The sequence below is a fragment of the Nematolebias whitei genome, chromosome 10 (genome assembly GCF_014905685.2).
Source record: "Nematolebias whitei isolate Nwh7 chromosome 10, NemWhi1, whole genome shotgun sequence".
NCBI lineage: Eukaryota > Metazoa > Chordata > Actinopteri > Cyprinodontiformes > Rivulidae > Nematolebias > Nematolebias whitei.
In genome coordinates, this window is record NC_056507.1 from 1,153,459 (window position 1) to 1,168,100 (window position 14,642).

Below are 14,642 nucleotides of genomic sequence, written 5' to 3' on the forward strand. Positions count from 1 at the left end.
GTAGTCGAGGTTATTTATGTACAAAATATGTTTGGGTGGAAATGACAGCCGTTTTTAGTGAAGTGACCTGAAGCCAGAAAAGTTCATGTACCGGGTAGATAAAATCAGTTTTATACAACCTCGATGTAGCTTTACCAAAACTGAAAACTTTAAAATGTTGCTCTAAAAATGTTTTAAATATTTAAACCTTGTAAAGTCAGGTCTCCCCCTCACGTCTCCAGCTCGTCCAAAATGCTGCAGCTCGGCTCTTAACAGGAACTCGCAGGTTTGAGCACATCTCACCGGTTCTGTCTTCCCTCCACTGGCTCCCTGTGTGCGTCACACTTGATTTTAAAATGCTGCTGACGGTTAAGTGCGTTACCTTGCACCCTCAGACCTTCTTCATCCTTATGCTCCTTCTCGGGCTCTGAGATCATCAGACCAGCTACTTTTGGTGGTACCAAAAACCAACTGAAGATCAGAGGAGATCGAGCCTTTTCAGTCGTGGGCCCTAAACTCTGAAACTCTGGAACAGTCGACATCGACAGGCCACTCCAGTCTCTGCTTTTAAATCTCATTTAACAGAATCTGATTTAATATTTCATTGTTTCTAATTGTTTTGTTTTTATGCTTTTGTTCCTGATGCTGTAATTATATCTTTATTTGATGCTCTGATCTTTTTGTTAAGAACTTTGGTAACAGTTCTTGTTTTAAATATGCTATACAAATAAATTTGACTTGACATTAGGTCTTGTGTGAAGTACATCGTGTTGTAGGAACTTTAGTTGTAGCTGCAAATTTCATCAACATATTGTCAATCTTAGTAAAAGCAAAAGTTGTCAGATGTTTTTCCACAGTGTATTAGGGTAACTGATAGGAATAGATTGGTGGAGGAAGTTGTAAAACTTTTTATGTTCAATTTTCATACACCCGTGGAAAGGTGAACGTGTTGCACCTTAGTCTGTCCGTCTGTAAACTTCCTCGTCTCACCCACAACTTAATGAAACTTCAAACACATGAGCATCTATTGCTATGACGGCGCACAGAAGTGCAGCGGCTTCGCATACTCCCGGGATTAAGCCTTATTTTAATTTTTTAATTCCTGAGGCTGTTTTAGGAACTAGTGCTAAATTCACAGCTCGAGTACAACTACACCAAATTGATGGCCATCAGAGACGGTTCAGTTATTAATATATCGCTGAGGCTGAAATCTGCACTCGGCAGACAGCGGCTCCTGAGGACAACGGAATGGCGCAGCAGAGTACGAGGAGCAACGGTGAAGAGGAAACGATGTTCCTGGAAACAGAAGAGGGGGAAGAGGTGGGCGCGCTGGCCTAGCTAAAGACTAGAAGGCCACTGATTCCTACTCTCTGGCCATTGTCCACTCACTGGATAACAAAATGGACTTGTTACATCCGAGGATGAGTGTTTCTACAGAGATGAAGAACTGTGCTGTTCTTTGCCTAACGGAAACCTGGCTGAACAACATCATGCCGGACTCAGCCTTCCAGATCAAAGGTCTTCAGTTATTCCGAGTGGACTGTGACCATCGGTCGGGTAACACGGGACGGAGAACTCTGTATGTTCGTGAATGAAGATTGGTGTACGAACCATGGACTGGTAAAAAGCTACTGCTCTGAGGCGATAACTCCATCCATCCATCCATGTTGACCGTACCATCTGCCACGGGAACTTACTGCTGTGTTCGTCACCATTGTTTATATCCCGCCGGGTGCCAGTGCTAACGAAGCATCAAAGGAGCTGTATGACGCCATTAGCTCACTGCAGATAAAGCACCCGCAGGCATTTTCTGTAGGGCTGGGCAATATATCGAATATACTTGATGTATCAAGATTTTTTTCAATTTATGATTGTTAAAATGGCTCCATCGCAACCATCGAGTATTAGACTTGAAAATCTGTGTAGTTCTTTTTCTCCTGTCTGCGCCTCCAACTTGACACCGCCCCTCCTCCTCCCTCACTGCTGCTTCACACGTTTACGAACGTGAAGGCGGCGCAGCTGAAGAGGATTACTAATATGCAAATGGTTTGTTTTTTAGACATTTAGTAGAGTTACAGTTGTTAATAAATATGCCTGAGTGACAATTGGGACAAAGCTTTGACTCAAATATATTTTTATTTATTTATTTATTTTTTTCATTTAGCCTTTATTTATCCAGGTTAGTCTCATTGAGCCACGAGAACTTATTTTCAAGAGAGACCTGTTTAGGGAGCACATGCTGCACAACAAATTTATGGAAAGAAAAAAAAATCATTCATGACAGGTGAGGCATGAGGACGCTGAGAGGTGAGGAAAAGACTGACTGCAGGCATTGCAAGGGCCAAAGCCACATACGCCCAGAAAATTCAGGGTCACTTCATCACCAACAACCCCCGGCGCATGTGGAAGGGCATCAAGTGCATTACGAACTATAACATCAGGGATGCACAATGCCCAAGGGACCCCTCATTACCAGATACACTCAAGTTCTGTGCTCTCTCTCTGGATCCTAACACCCGCCACCCCCCCCCCAGCACCAAACTTATACCACCACCCAGTGACATGCCCCTCTGTGTGACCACAGCAGATGTGAAGACCCTGCAAGGAATCGGCCCCCGTAAGGCTGCAGGCCCGGACATCCCAGGGTGGGTACTGAAGGACTGTACACACAAGCTGTCTGAGGTGACGGTGGACATCAACACCTCACTGTCAGTGGCATTTACTGCACCACCTGGTGGTGGATGGGTTAAATGCAGAGACTAATTTCGCCATTGTATGGAAACATACAGTGCTGACATTGTGATGACATTATTATTATTTGTCCCCACCTCCTGCAAGTCTACCACTATGCCGCTATTGTTCTTGTACCCAAGTGCTCCACAGTGACAGGCCTGAATGACTACAGACCTATAGCCTTAACATCGGTAGTCATGAAGTGCTTCGAGAGGCTGGTCATGACCCACATCAAGGACTCCATCCATGTCACTGTGGACCCACATCAGTACGCCTACAGAAGGAACCGCTTCACTTCTGACACCATATCATCAGTGGTCCACACAGCCCTCACCCACCTGGAGAGCAGAAATTCTTACATCTGTTTGCTCTTTCTGGATTTCTCCTCCGCCTTCAACACCATCATCCCACAGACCCTGGTGCAGAAGCTCTTCCTTCTTGGACTGAGTCCCACACTGGGGAACTGGATTCTGGACTTCCTGACCAACAGACCCCAGACTGTCAGGATCCACAATACCCTCTCCTCCTCCATCACCCTCAGCACTGGCTCGCCACAGGGCTGTGTGCTGAGCCCCCTCCTGTTCACTCTGCTGACATATGACTGCTCGTGGCTAGACACCCCAGCTGCCATATAGTGAAGTTTGTGGACGACACAGCAGAAGTAGGACACATCATGAACAAGGAGTCCAAATACCTATAGGAGGTGGAACACCTGGTGCAGTGATGCAGAGACCATAATCTCCACCTCATTGTGAAGACGACCAAGGAGATGGTGGTGGATTTCAGAAGGGACAAGGATTCTCTTAATCTCCTACACATTGGAGGAGCAACTGTGGGGGTGGTCGCCTGATACAGGTACCTGGGGGTGCAGTGACTTCACCTGGAGAGCCAACACTTCCTGTCTGGTCAAGAAGGTCCACCAGCATCTTTACTTCCTCAGGAAGCTGCAGAGAGCTGGACTTGGGAGCTCTGTTCTGAGGAGCTTCTATCACTATGTGGTGAACGTTCTCTGCACCTGCATCACCGTGTGGTACGGCAGCAGTGCTGCTGATGAGAGGACAGCTCTGCAGAGGGTGGTGAAGGCTGCACAGAAGACTGTGGGGAGCAGCCTTCCCACCACCTCGGACCTCTACACTTCACGATGCAGGGGGAGGGCGCTCCGCATCATGAAGGACTCCGCTCATCCTGCACACAGTCTGTTTCAGCCCCTCCCCTCAAGCAGGTGGATGAGGAGCATTCAGAACAAGAACCATCAGGCTCAGAAACAGTTTCTTCCCTGCAGCTGTCAGACTGCTGAACTCAAGCTGCACTTTATTCAGCTTCATCTTACTTTTTTTTTTACTTTGTTATATGTATATGTATGTATGTATGTATGTATGTAGATGTATATATGTTTATATACTCTTTTGTATTTATTTAATTGTTTGGCTTTTTGATCTGGGAACTGAGTCTGAATTTCGTACCATAAACACAAAAATGTGAGCTGACGATAAAAACAATCGTTGAATCAATACTAGACGAAATGTTGCATAACTTTTCATCACCCAAGATCAAAGTTAAAACAAGGTCTTTGTTTGTCCAGTCCATAACTTCTAATTCACTCGAGATAGTTTCACAATTATGGCAATTAGAATGTAGAGTAAAAATTTCATAAAGGATTTCACGACTGAACTGCATTGTGCTCCTGAACCCACATGCATTTCTCTGATTTGTACAATATCCACATGGCAAAAACCAACGCCGACATGTTCCTGTTCACAACCTAGCTGTTTTTGTTTAATTTTTTCAATACCATTTTCTTTTATTATTCTCAGTTTGTATGCTTTTTTTTTTTTTATATTTGTCTTATCACTTTTGTTAAAATCGGGTCTCTCTTTTTAAACGAGTCCCTGAGGATCAGTGGGATTAACCTGTATAAATAAAGGTTGAACGAATATGTTATGGATGCATTCTAGTGGGGAGTGGTAGCGCAGAGCGTTTAGAAGGTCTGTGATCAAAAGGTCGCTCGTTCAATTCCCCGTGCCGACAACATCAAGATGTTCATGGAAAAGATGGAACACCCACACCTGCCTCCACCCTCATTCGCCCTGCTCTGGGACCTTGAGCAAGGCCCTTAACACCCACCATCTGCTCCCCCCAGACCCCCTAGATAGCAGCTCTCTGCTCCACACAGAGGGCGGTGGTAGCTCGGTGGTCTGTGGTTGCATTAGGAAGGACATCTGGCATAAAAACAATCGCCAAGTCTTCATTAGAGTTGGTTTGCTGTGGCAACCCCTGAAGAAGCTGAAAGAAGAAGAAATGATTGATGCATTCTAGTGAGTAAACTACAAAAAAGAAAAGGGGAATTTCTCAGACCTGTTCAAGGTGTGGTCTTATTTTCTGCTGCGTCGCTTACAACAGCTAAACTCGCAGAGCTTAATTTAGTCCTTCACAAAGTCTCAAACAACACGAGTGTTAACTTCAAATTTCTTTCACGACGTTTGAAACGTCTACAACTTTTGTTGTTTCTGGGAAACTGCCGGCTAAACGCAAGAAGTTTCCAGAATGGACATGTTAACTGTTCAAGTTCAAGGTTCTTTGTCATTGGCATCACATGTGCTACATGAAGTGGAACGAAATTGTGTATACAAGGTCTCAGTTGCACCCAAAAATATAAAGTATAAAAAGAAACTGTATATAAATGGTAAATGGACTGTACTTGCAGAGCCTTGTGAAAGTATTCGTCCCCCTTGAATTTTTCAACCTTTTGCCACATTTCAGGCTTCAAACATAAAGATATAAAATTTTAATTTTGTGTGAAGAATCAACAACAAGTGGGACACAATCGTGAAGTGGAATTAAATTTATTGGATGTGTCAAACTTTTTTAACAAATAAAAACTGAAAAGTGGGGCGTGCAGTATTATTGGGCCCCCTTGCGTTAATCCTTTGTAGCTCCGCCTCTTGCTGCAGTTCCAGCTGCAGTTCCAGCTGTAAGTCTCTTGGGGTTTGTCTCCATCAGTTTTGAACATGGAGACACTGAAGTTCTGCCCATTCTTCCTGCAGAACAGCTGGAGCTCAGTGAGGTTGGATGGAGAGCGTTTGTGAACAGCAGTCTTCAGCTCTTTCCACAGATTCTTGATTGGATTCAGGTCTGGACTTTGACTTGGCCATTCCAACACCTGGATACGTTTATTTGTGAACCATTCCATTGTAGATGTGTCTTTATGTTTTGGATCATTGTCTTGTTGGAAGATAAATCTCTGTCCCAGTCTCAGGTCTCTTGAAGACTCAAACTGGTTTTCTTCCAGAATGGTCCTGTATTTGGCTCCATCCATCTTCCATCAATTCTGACCATCTTCCCTGTCCCTGCTGATGAAAAGCAGGCCCAAACCATGATGCTGCCACCACCATGTTTGACAGTGGGGATGGTGTGTTCAGGGTGATGAGCTGTGTTGCTTTTACTCCAAACATATCGTGTTGCATTGTGTCCAAACAGTTGGATTCTGGTTTCATGTGACCAGAGCACCTTCTTCCACATGTTTGGTGTCTCCCAGGTGCTTGTGACAAACTTTAAACAACACTTTTTATGGAGATCTTTGAGAAACGTCTTTCTTCTTGCCACTCTTCCATAAAGGCCAGATTTGTGCAGTGTACGACTGATTGTTGTCCTATGGACAGACTCTCCCACCTCAGCTGTAGATCTCTGCAGTTCATCCAGAGTGATCATGGGCCTCTTGGCTGCATCTCTGATCAGTCTTCTCATGTTCCAGATGAAAGTTTAATAATAATAATGTAATAATGTGTGGGATGTTTACAGCTTGGGAAATCTTTTTGTATCCAAATCCGGCTTTAAACTTTTCCACAACAGTATCTCAAACCTGCCTGGTGTGTTCCTTGGTCTTCATGATGCTCTCTGCACTTTGAACAGAACCCTGAGACTCTCACAGAGCAGGTGCATTTATACGGAGACTTGATTACACACAGGTGGATTCTATTGATCATCATCAGTCATTTGGGACAACGTTGGATCATTCATAGATCCTCACTGAACTTCTGGACTGAGTTTGCTGCTCTGAAAGTAAAGGGGCCCAATAATACTGCACGCCCCACTTTGTTTTTTATTTGTTAATAAAGTTTGACACATCCAATAAATTTCATTCCACTTCATGATTGTGTCCCACTTGTTGTTGATTCTTCACAGAAAATTTAAATTTGATATCTTTATGTTGGAAGACTGAAATGTGGCAAAAGGTTGAAAAGTTCAAGGGGGCCCAATACTTTCACAAGGCACTGTATACAGCTCCTTTCTATCTGATTAAGATACTCAAAGCTCTTTAGAACAATCTGTGTCCTTATGTACACATTCATACAGCACTCTACTAGATCTCTATAAAGCTAATTGAACAAATCATTCTAATGAGACTAATCAGAGCTTTGTCACATTCATACACTGATGGACACACATCAGAGGCAGTGAGGGGTTCAGTGTCTTGCCCAGGGACACTTCGGCATGTGACTGCTGGTGGATTCGAACCCCCAATTCTTGCATTGGAGGACGACTGCTCTAACCTCTCAGCCACAGCTGCCCATATAAGGATCTAAGATGTATGCTAAACAATTATAATGTATAATACGGTGTATTAAACAGCAGCCTGAACATGAGTCTGTAGTGAGCATATGGGCAAGAAATCAGCAGCATGGATAAGACGCATATCACCAATTAAAGTGACATCACAGTGATTATTCTAGTTAGAGATTCATGAGTCTAACAGCCTCAGGGTAGAAGCTGTTCCTCAGTCTAGTGGTTCTACACTTAATGCTCCTCAACCTCCTTCCTGAGGGGAGTGGGTCAGAAAGTGTGTGTGCTGGGTGAGTGTGGTCCTTCATGATGCAGGTGGCCCTCTTCCTGCATCTGGAGGTGTAGATGTCTGTGATGGTGGGGAGGCTGACTCCAACATCTTCTGTGCAGCCTCCACCACTCTCTGCAAAGCTTTTCTTTCTGCAGCTGTGCAGCCTCCATGCCACACATTGATGCTGGAGCACAGGATGCTCTCCACTGCACACCTGTAGAAGGAGGTGAGGACTGAGCTTCCAGACCAGCTCGCCTCAGCCGCCTGAGGAAGAAGAGTCTCTGATGATCTTTCTTCATCAGGCTGGTGGTGTTGTTGCTCCAGCTGAGGTTGTTGTTCAGGTGCACACCCAAGTACTTGTAGCTGGAGACCACTTTATTTTTTTCAACCTTTATTTCTACAGGTAAATCCCATTGAGCCTCGAGGACTCATTTACAAGAGAGACCTGATTTAACAAAGAATGACAACAGTGGACAGTTATAAAAGATGCATACAGATTATTTTTTTTTTACAAATTAAAATAAGATGCAAAAAAGTAACAAGCATCTCGATTATAAGGCGAACGTAGAAAACTAAAAACAGGAACATGTCTGCATTGCTGAAAGTTTCTGATGTCAGACTGAGGTTTTTATTTTACTTTATTTATTTTAGTCCATAAACATGAGCAGTAAACGCCTTTGGAGTTTAAAATTTACATCTTAATTAAAAACTACGACGAAACTCTGAAGCACGAGCTGTTGAAGTTTTATTTGACTTCTGCAGGTCCAGCGCGGAGTTTTCGAAATGCACTTTTTGTGCACAAAACTGCAACTTCCACTGCAGGTCCTCCTATGTTGGGGGGGTTTGCTCAGTCTGAAATCAACTGTGGCCTCAGGCTTACTGTTTCTCCATAGTTTTATTTTTTTAAATCTGCTTTAAACTCTGAAGTCACTCATTGTACAAGACATTTAGCCATTCCATGCTGACTCATTTATTATCATTGTTGTTCATATGTTCTCAGTATTCTGTTCTTAAAATTATATTTTGACATTATTCCTAAATGTGAACTAACACTCGTTCTCAGTTTAAGTCTCCCCCCAGATTAAGATTGAATCTTGAAGTTGACTTTGTGTTGTCTGCCGCCCTCTTGTGGTCCCTCTCTTCTTTGTTCTCATTGTTTTGAACATTTTTTTAATCAAATTTTCTAGTTTAAACTTTATCAAAGTGCTTTGAGTTCTCTTTGAGTTTTTTAATAACTTGGTGACATTGTCTTTTTCCACCTTTTTTCAGTGAGGGAGGTGTCATCTGTAGTATTTTCTCAGTCTTTCATGTCATTGACGTTGTTTTTAATGTGTGCTGTCAGCTCTCAGATGACCTGCTTGATGTTGGCAGCCAGGGACGGCTACTGTAAGATCATAAACCTGCTGGTGTCCCACGGTGCCAAACTCAACAAGCAGAACAAGATGGGATACACAGTTTGTCCACTTTTCTTTATTTTGCATTGTTTCTGTTTGGATGTTCTTCGTTGTTGATACGGATGTCTTTGTCAGGCGTTGTCCGTAGCAGTTCAGTACAGCAGAGAGGAGGCGGTGTTGAAGCTCCTTCAGCTGGGGGCAGACAAATCCATAAGAACAACGAGCGGCAAAAGTCCTGCTGATCTGGCTGAGATCTTCGGGCACACGCAGGTAACTGGTACTACCTGAAAGCTCTGATAGCTTTTCAATATGCGTTAAAGTTAGTCTGGTGGAGTACAGTTGTAATAGTTTCTGTACTGTCAGAATCATCCGTGTCCTTCCTCTCATTTTACTGTCCACAGATCGCGCACATTTTGACTTCATCCCACCTTTCTGCTGCTCAGGCCGTCACTTCTGTGGACGAGAGCCCGTCTACATTCTTCAAGACGAACTCTGAATACCCATCCTCTACGAAGAGGCAAGACAAACACAAAATCACAAGTACTTTGTACCATTAGCTCATGTCCATGTGTTTCTGTCACTTGGGACAGAAACACAAAAAACTGACTGCAACTGACCAAAACGCAAGAGTCAACATTTTCTGGGACTGATGAGACGCAACTGGAGTTTTTTTTACTTCCAGTCGCATCATCCAAGTTTCTGTGGGTTTGGTGGGTAGAAAGTAGACTTTTTTTTTTTTCCTCAACCTTTATTTCTACAGGTTAGTCTCATTGAGCCTCGAGGACTCGTTTACAAGAGACACCTGATGTAACAGAGAATGATGACAACAGCAGACAATCATAAAAAAGTGTATAAAATGCCTAGAAGTGATTTAAAGATGAAAATGGACCAGTACAAAAAGTGCTTGGATCCAAAACTAACATCATTTTATTAACAAGTTAACTGAACATGAAGCCAAAGCATGGAAGTTTAATCAGTAAAACTGAAGTAAAGGAATTATTCTCAAAAAAAGTAACTAAAATAAAAACTGCAAAGTAATTATTCAGAACCAAGTCGCCACCAGCCAGTGGTGATTTTAGCCTCTTTTTGGGGGTGCTCAAACACCCCTAATTTTAACTCTGCACCCCTGAAAAACAAACTATCATTGGGATTTTGAAAGGAAGCTCTCAAACCTTAGATTCACCAAAATATTGAATACATTTGGAATAAATATGGAATAAATGACGACACTCAAACGGGCCATGAAAATCTGATTTTTTTGTTGTTTTGTTTTGCACAAGTCAGATCCTCAACGCCGCCTGTCGATCAATCCAGCAGGATTGTCAGCAACTGACCAATCAGCAATTTCAATTTGTCCCAAAGGTAAACTCCCCTTACCTGCAGGAGCTCCACCCCCTTTTCCTCTGACAACATTGTCTGGATTTTGCGTCATAAACACTTTGCAGTCAGAGGGATTCTGTGAAAAATCATCAGGAAAAGGGTTAAAGGTGGTCAGTGGAGAACATGTAATCCAGACAGTTACTCTGAGAGATTAGAGGGTGGAATACAGTTTATTCCATTTCAAGATCTGAACAGACCAGAAACCTGCATGTTAGTCTGCCTTCAGGCCCAGGCCTCCCTTGCAAAAGAGACCTGTGGTCTCAGTGGGATTTGCCTGGTAAATAAAAGTTAATAAAATAAAGTGTGGAAAAATGTAAAAGGTAAAGCCCTGCAGCCGACCTCATGATCAGCTGAAAACAGTGATAAACAGGAAGTACACAGGTTCATCTGCACGAAGGTAACTGCAGGTAAATCCTCCAGTTTCTGTCATAATTACATGAATGTTTAAAGGTTAATGCTTCAAGCTTGTTGTGCTTTGTTTTGTGTGTAGATTTATGTTGTGACTTTTGGTTAAATAACTTTAGTCTTTGTTTGCTATGATCTTTAAAATGTGTTTTTGTGACTGAGCTCCTGGTTTACGGCCGTACCACCCTGAACACACCCCATCTCATCTGGTCTCTGAGCAGGGTCAGGCCTGGTTAGTACCTGGATGGGAGACCACCTGGGAATACCAGGTGCTGTAAACTTTTGCACTTCTCACAAACCTCACCAGGTGGTGCGTTGTTCAAGACGAGCCATTGTCAGCACTGGGGGCTAAGCACCCCTAAAGGTCAGATCCTAGAACCGCCCCTGCCACCAGTTTAACACGTTGTGTTTATGGTGAAAACAGACAAAGCACCACACGCCTCTAAACCCCAGAGGAAACACAAACAACCACCAACAAGAGACCTCAAGTTGTCCCCGTCGCGGAGCAAAGAGGGGGGAATTGGAAATCCCCTTCATCCATGCATGTTGTGAGCGTGATGACTTGGAAAATACGTCTGGCACCAACTTCCATTTTTGGTGTGTGGCTGCTTGTAGGTGTAAGAAAGGTTCCTCTTGAAAATTCAGTTTCCACATCAAAATTTCAAGGTAGTTGACGCACATGTGAATACACGTTAACCTTGTGAGCTGGAGCTGGTTGTTATACTTCTATCTGGCAGCGTGGTCATCACTGCAGAGTCCATGACTGGACCGTTTCAGACGTGGATTTAAAGAGTCGCCTTTAACTCCTGTCTGCATTCACTTCATGTTCATTCATTCTTTTCACAGTAAATTCTGCTACTTCTTAACATGTGTGTTTTGCTGATGATGCACCGTTTTCTGAGCCTGGTTCTGCTGGTGGTTTCTTCCTCATGAGGGGTTTTTCCTCTCCACTGTTGCCTCTGTGCTTGCTTACAGCGATGAAGTGAAAACTCTAAGCAGTGTGCTGGCTCCTTAGATTAAAAAAGTTAATTGAAGTTATTTGTATGTGAATGTTTCTGTACAGTGCCCTGAGACTACTTTGTAGCAGCTGTGGCTGAGAGATTAGAGCAGTCGTCCTCCAATGCAAGGGTTGCAGGTTCGATTCCACCAGCAGTCACATCCTGAAGTGTCCCTGGGCAAGACTCTGAACCTCTCACTGCCTCCGATGTGTGTCCCATCAGTGTATGAATGTGATCTAAAGCTCTGATTAGTCTTTGTTGAGCTCTAGCTGTATGAACCGGTAAATGAGGCACAGATTGTTGTAAAGAACTTTGAGCATCTTGATAAGAAAGAAAGGAGCTGTATCAGTACAGTCCATTTACTTCTGTTGTGATTTGGAGCTATATAAGTAAACTGCATTGAATATTTTTATTTCCATCAATCTTTTACTTCCAGAGTCATCTTCCATTACTCTGTTGCCAGTTTGCTCCCTGTTGGACTCTCAGTCCTGGGCCTGTGTGTTGGTCCGCTGTCACACCAAACATAAACAACAACAAACTTCTTCCACGAATGTTTAGTCGACTCGAGCTGCGCTGCACAGTCATCAGACAGAAACGTATTCATCTGTCTGGCATGTGGGGTTACTGCTCTGGAACAAGCAGGAAAGGTTTCCCATGTCAGCAACAAACCACATATATTTTCACATTTTTACAAAATCAAGGGGAATCAGAATAAACTTTATTATCATTGCACCGAAATACAGTGAGAATATGTTCGTACAGTCGTCTGAAAGATGGGCGGCGTGCACGTTGCTGCTGCTCCTTGAGACCACAGCCCCTTATCTTTTTTTTTCAGAATACTTTTTAGATAGAAAAGGGGGAAAAGCCATGAGGAGAGGACAGTGGTATTACAAAAAAGATCTCTTCACACTTTGTCTCATCAGGACATGATTTAAAACATCAAAAAACTATTTATAGACACGTTACATATACATGTGACAACAAGACGGTGAGATTTGTCCATGAAGCACTTCCAGATAGACCATAGTCCTGATAAGATGTTGGTGTCAGCCGGTGCAGCTTTTGATAAGCATTCACAGAAGTTCTGGGGGGGGGGGGGGGTTGTGATAGACAGCTTTTTCCTTAGTTTACACACATCCCAGGAGAAATGTGATAAGTTGGCCTGCTTCGAGGCCAATCGGGGGAATCAGAATCAGATAAGCCACGATGGTTGACTTTTTCAGGCAGACCGTTTTTTTCTTGTCATCCTTGAGCCCTGCTGGTACTTTCGATCCAAAATGGCCAGATTTGTGGGCATTCCACTGGTCCGTACTTACGAGCCCCTCCAAGGTCGTCCCCAACATGCTGGCGAGTCCTAGAAGCCACAGGTGGCCTGTGATTCTCACAAATTGCTTCCATCTTACGGTTTAGCCCGTAAATCAGCTGATTTTGAGTACTCGCAGCACAAACCAAACCTTCACACAGACTTGGCAGTTTTGCCGTGGTCCAAACTGCTTCTGCCGTCTTCCTTAATAGTCGATAACATAGGAATCTATCGATGCCAAAAAATCAGAAACCCTGCTATCATGGTTCTTATTATATAAAGGTCTTCAACGTCCTCCTGAGACAATACGGAAAGATGCATCAGCTCCTAATCCATGACGTATCCTGCTGCGTGAGTCTCAGTGGGGCATGAGGGCTCTCCAGAACCCTGTCGCTTTGTTGAAAAGAGTCCAGCTGAGCAGATCCATGACTGGAGTTTTAATTACAGAAGATGTGTAATAGGAGCTCTGATACACAGACGGAGAACAAAAAACCAGGAGGACGGGAGAGCAGCACCAGCAGGAGGAGGTAAAAGCGTCCGCCTTGCACGAAAGCGAGTGAGGAAGGAAAACAGGCACTTAAATATATTTAATTCACTTGTCGAAGGTGGATTTATAATTTTCTAGTCTTTGTTCGTCTGTAAACTTTCTCTTGTCCCATACATAACTTTTTTATCTGCTCTGTATAATTCAATAAACTTTATACACATATGCGTCGCCACTAGAGGAGTGTCACGTGGACTTTACATCACCCCAGCTCCGGGGTCAAGGTCACAAATCAAGGTCAAGTCTAGTCCGGGCCACAGATTGCTGTATAATTTTTGACGGGTGTATAATGTGCCATGTGGTACTCTTGTTGGTTATACCTGTCCCAACCTGTTATCTTTTATAATAATTCATACTTGTGGAAAGAAATGTAAGTCCTGTTTTCTGTGCTGATGTGCTCTTTCATTGCCAACAGGCTTGATGAACTTGAGCTTTTCCTGCACGGCCTTGATCTGGGCTACCTGACCAACATCCTGTCTGTGAGTATTCTACGGCACAGTGAGACGACGTGTTACGTAATCTGTCACTTTGATGTGTTCGACGTGATTCAACATCTGGTCTATAACGCATTCCACCGTGTCATATAACATTTAAGAACAAACAGTTCATCCTTCTTACTGCGTCTGTTTAGGGTTCAGGAGGTTCAGAATCAGTCAGGTGCTGCTGATCAAATGCATTGATGGCTAAAATGCCAAGAAGAGAAACAATTGTTGCTGCATGTCAAACTACGAGGGGTTAAAGGTCATTTTCCAGGCGTCTGTCTTTCTACAGAGATTATTCACAAGTGACCAACATTTGACAGCTGCCAGTTGCTCATGACTGGATCTTCTTTTTCCTTCAGCTTTTCCCTCTTCAGGGGTCTCCACAAGGGGTCCTCCTCCTCCATCGTACTCTGTCCTCTGTGTCCTCTGTCTTCACTCTGTCCTCTGTGTCCTCTCTAACTGCATCCATGTATCTCCTCTTTGTCTTTTTCCTGCAGCTGCATTTCAAACATCCTTCTACCAATATACCCACTGTCCCTCCTCTAAACATGTCCAAACCACTGTCCCTCCTCTGGACATGTCCAAACCACTGT

General features: G+C 43.5%; 1 protein-coding gene and 1 pseudogene across 1 annotated transcript in view; both read left to right on the forward strand.

Annotated features, from left to right (window-relative positions):
* asz1 (ankyrin repeat, SAM and basic leucine zipper domain containing 1) overlaps positions 1 to 14,642 on the forward strand; it is a 57,752-nt gene that overhangs the window by 22,122 nt on the left and 20,988 nt on the right. Inside the window, exons 5-8 of the mRNA XM_037683230.1 lie at positions 8,886 to 8,997; positions 9,073 to 9,207; positions 9,339 to 9,454; positions 13,974 to 14,046. Coding sequence (XP_037539158.1) covers positions 8,886 to 8,997; positions 9,073 to 9,207; positions 9,339 to 9,454; positions 13,974 to 14,046 — 436 coding nt within the window. The remainder of the gene's footprint in view (positions 1 to 8,885; positions 8,998 to 9,072; positions 9,208 to 9,338; positions 9,455 to 13,973; positions 14,047 to 14,642) is intronic.
* On the forward strand, positions 10,891 to 11,003 carry LOC119416538 (annotated as a pseudogene).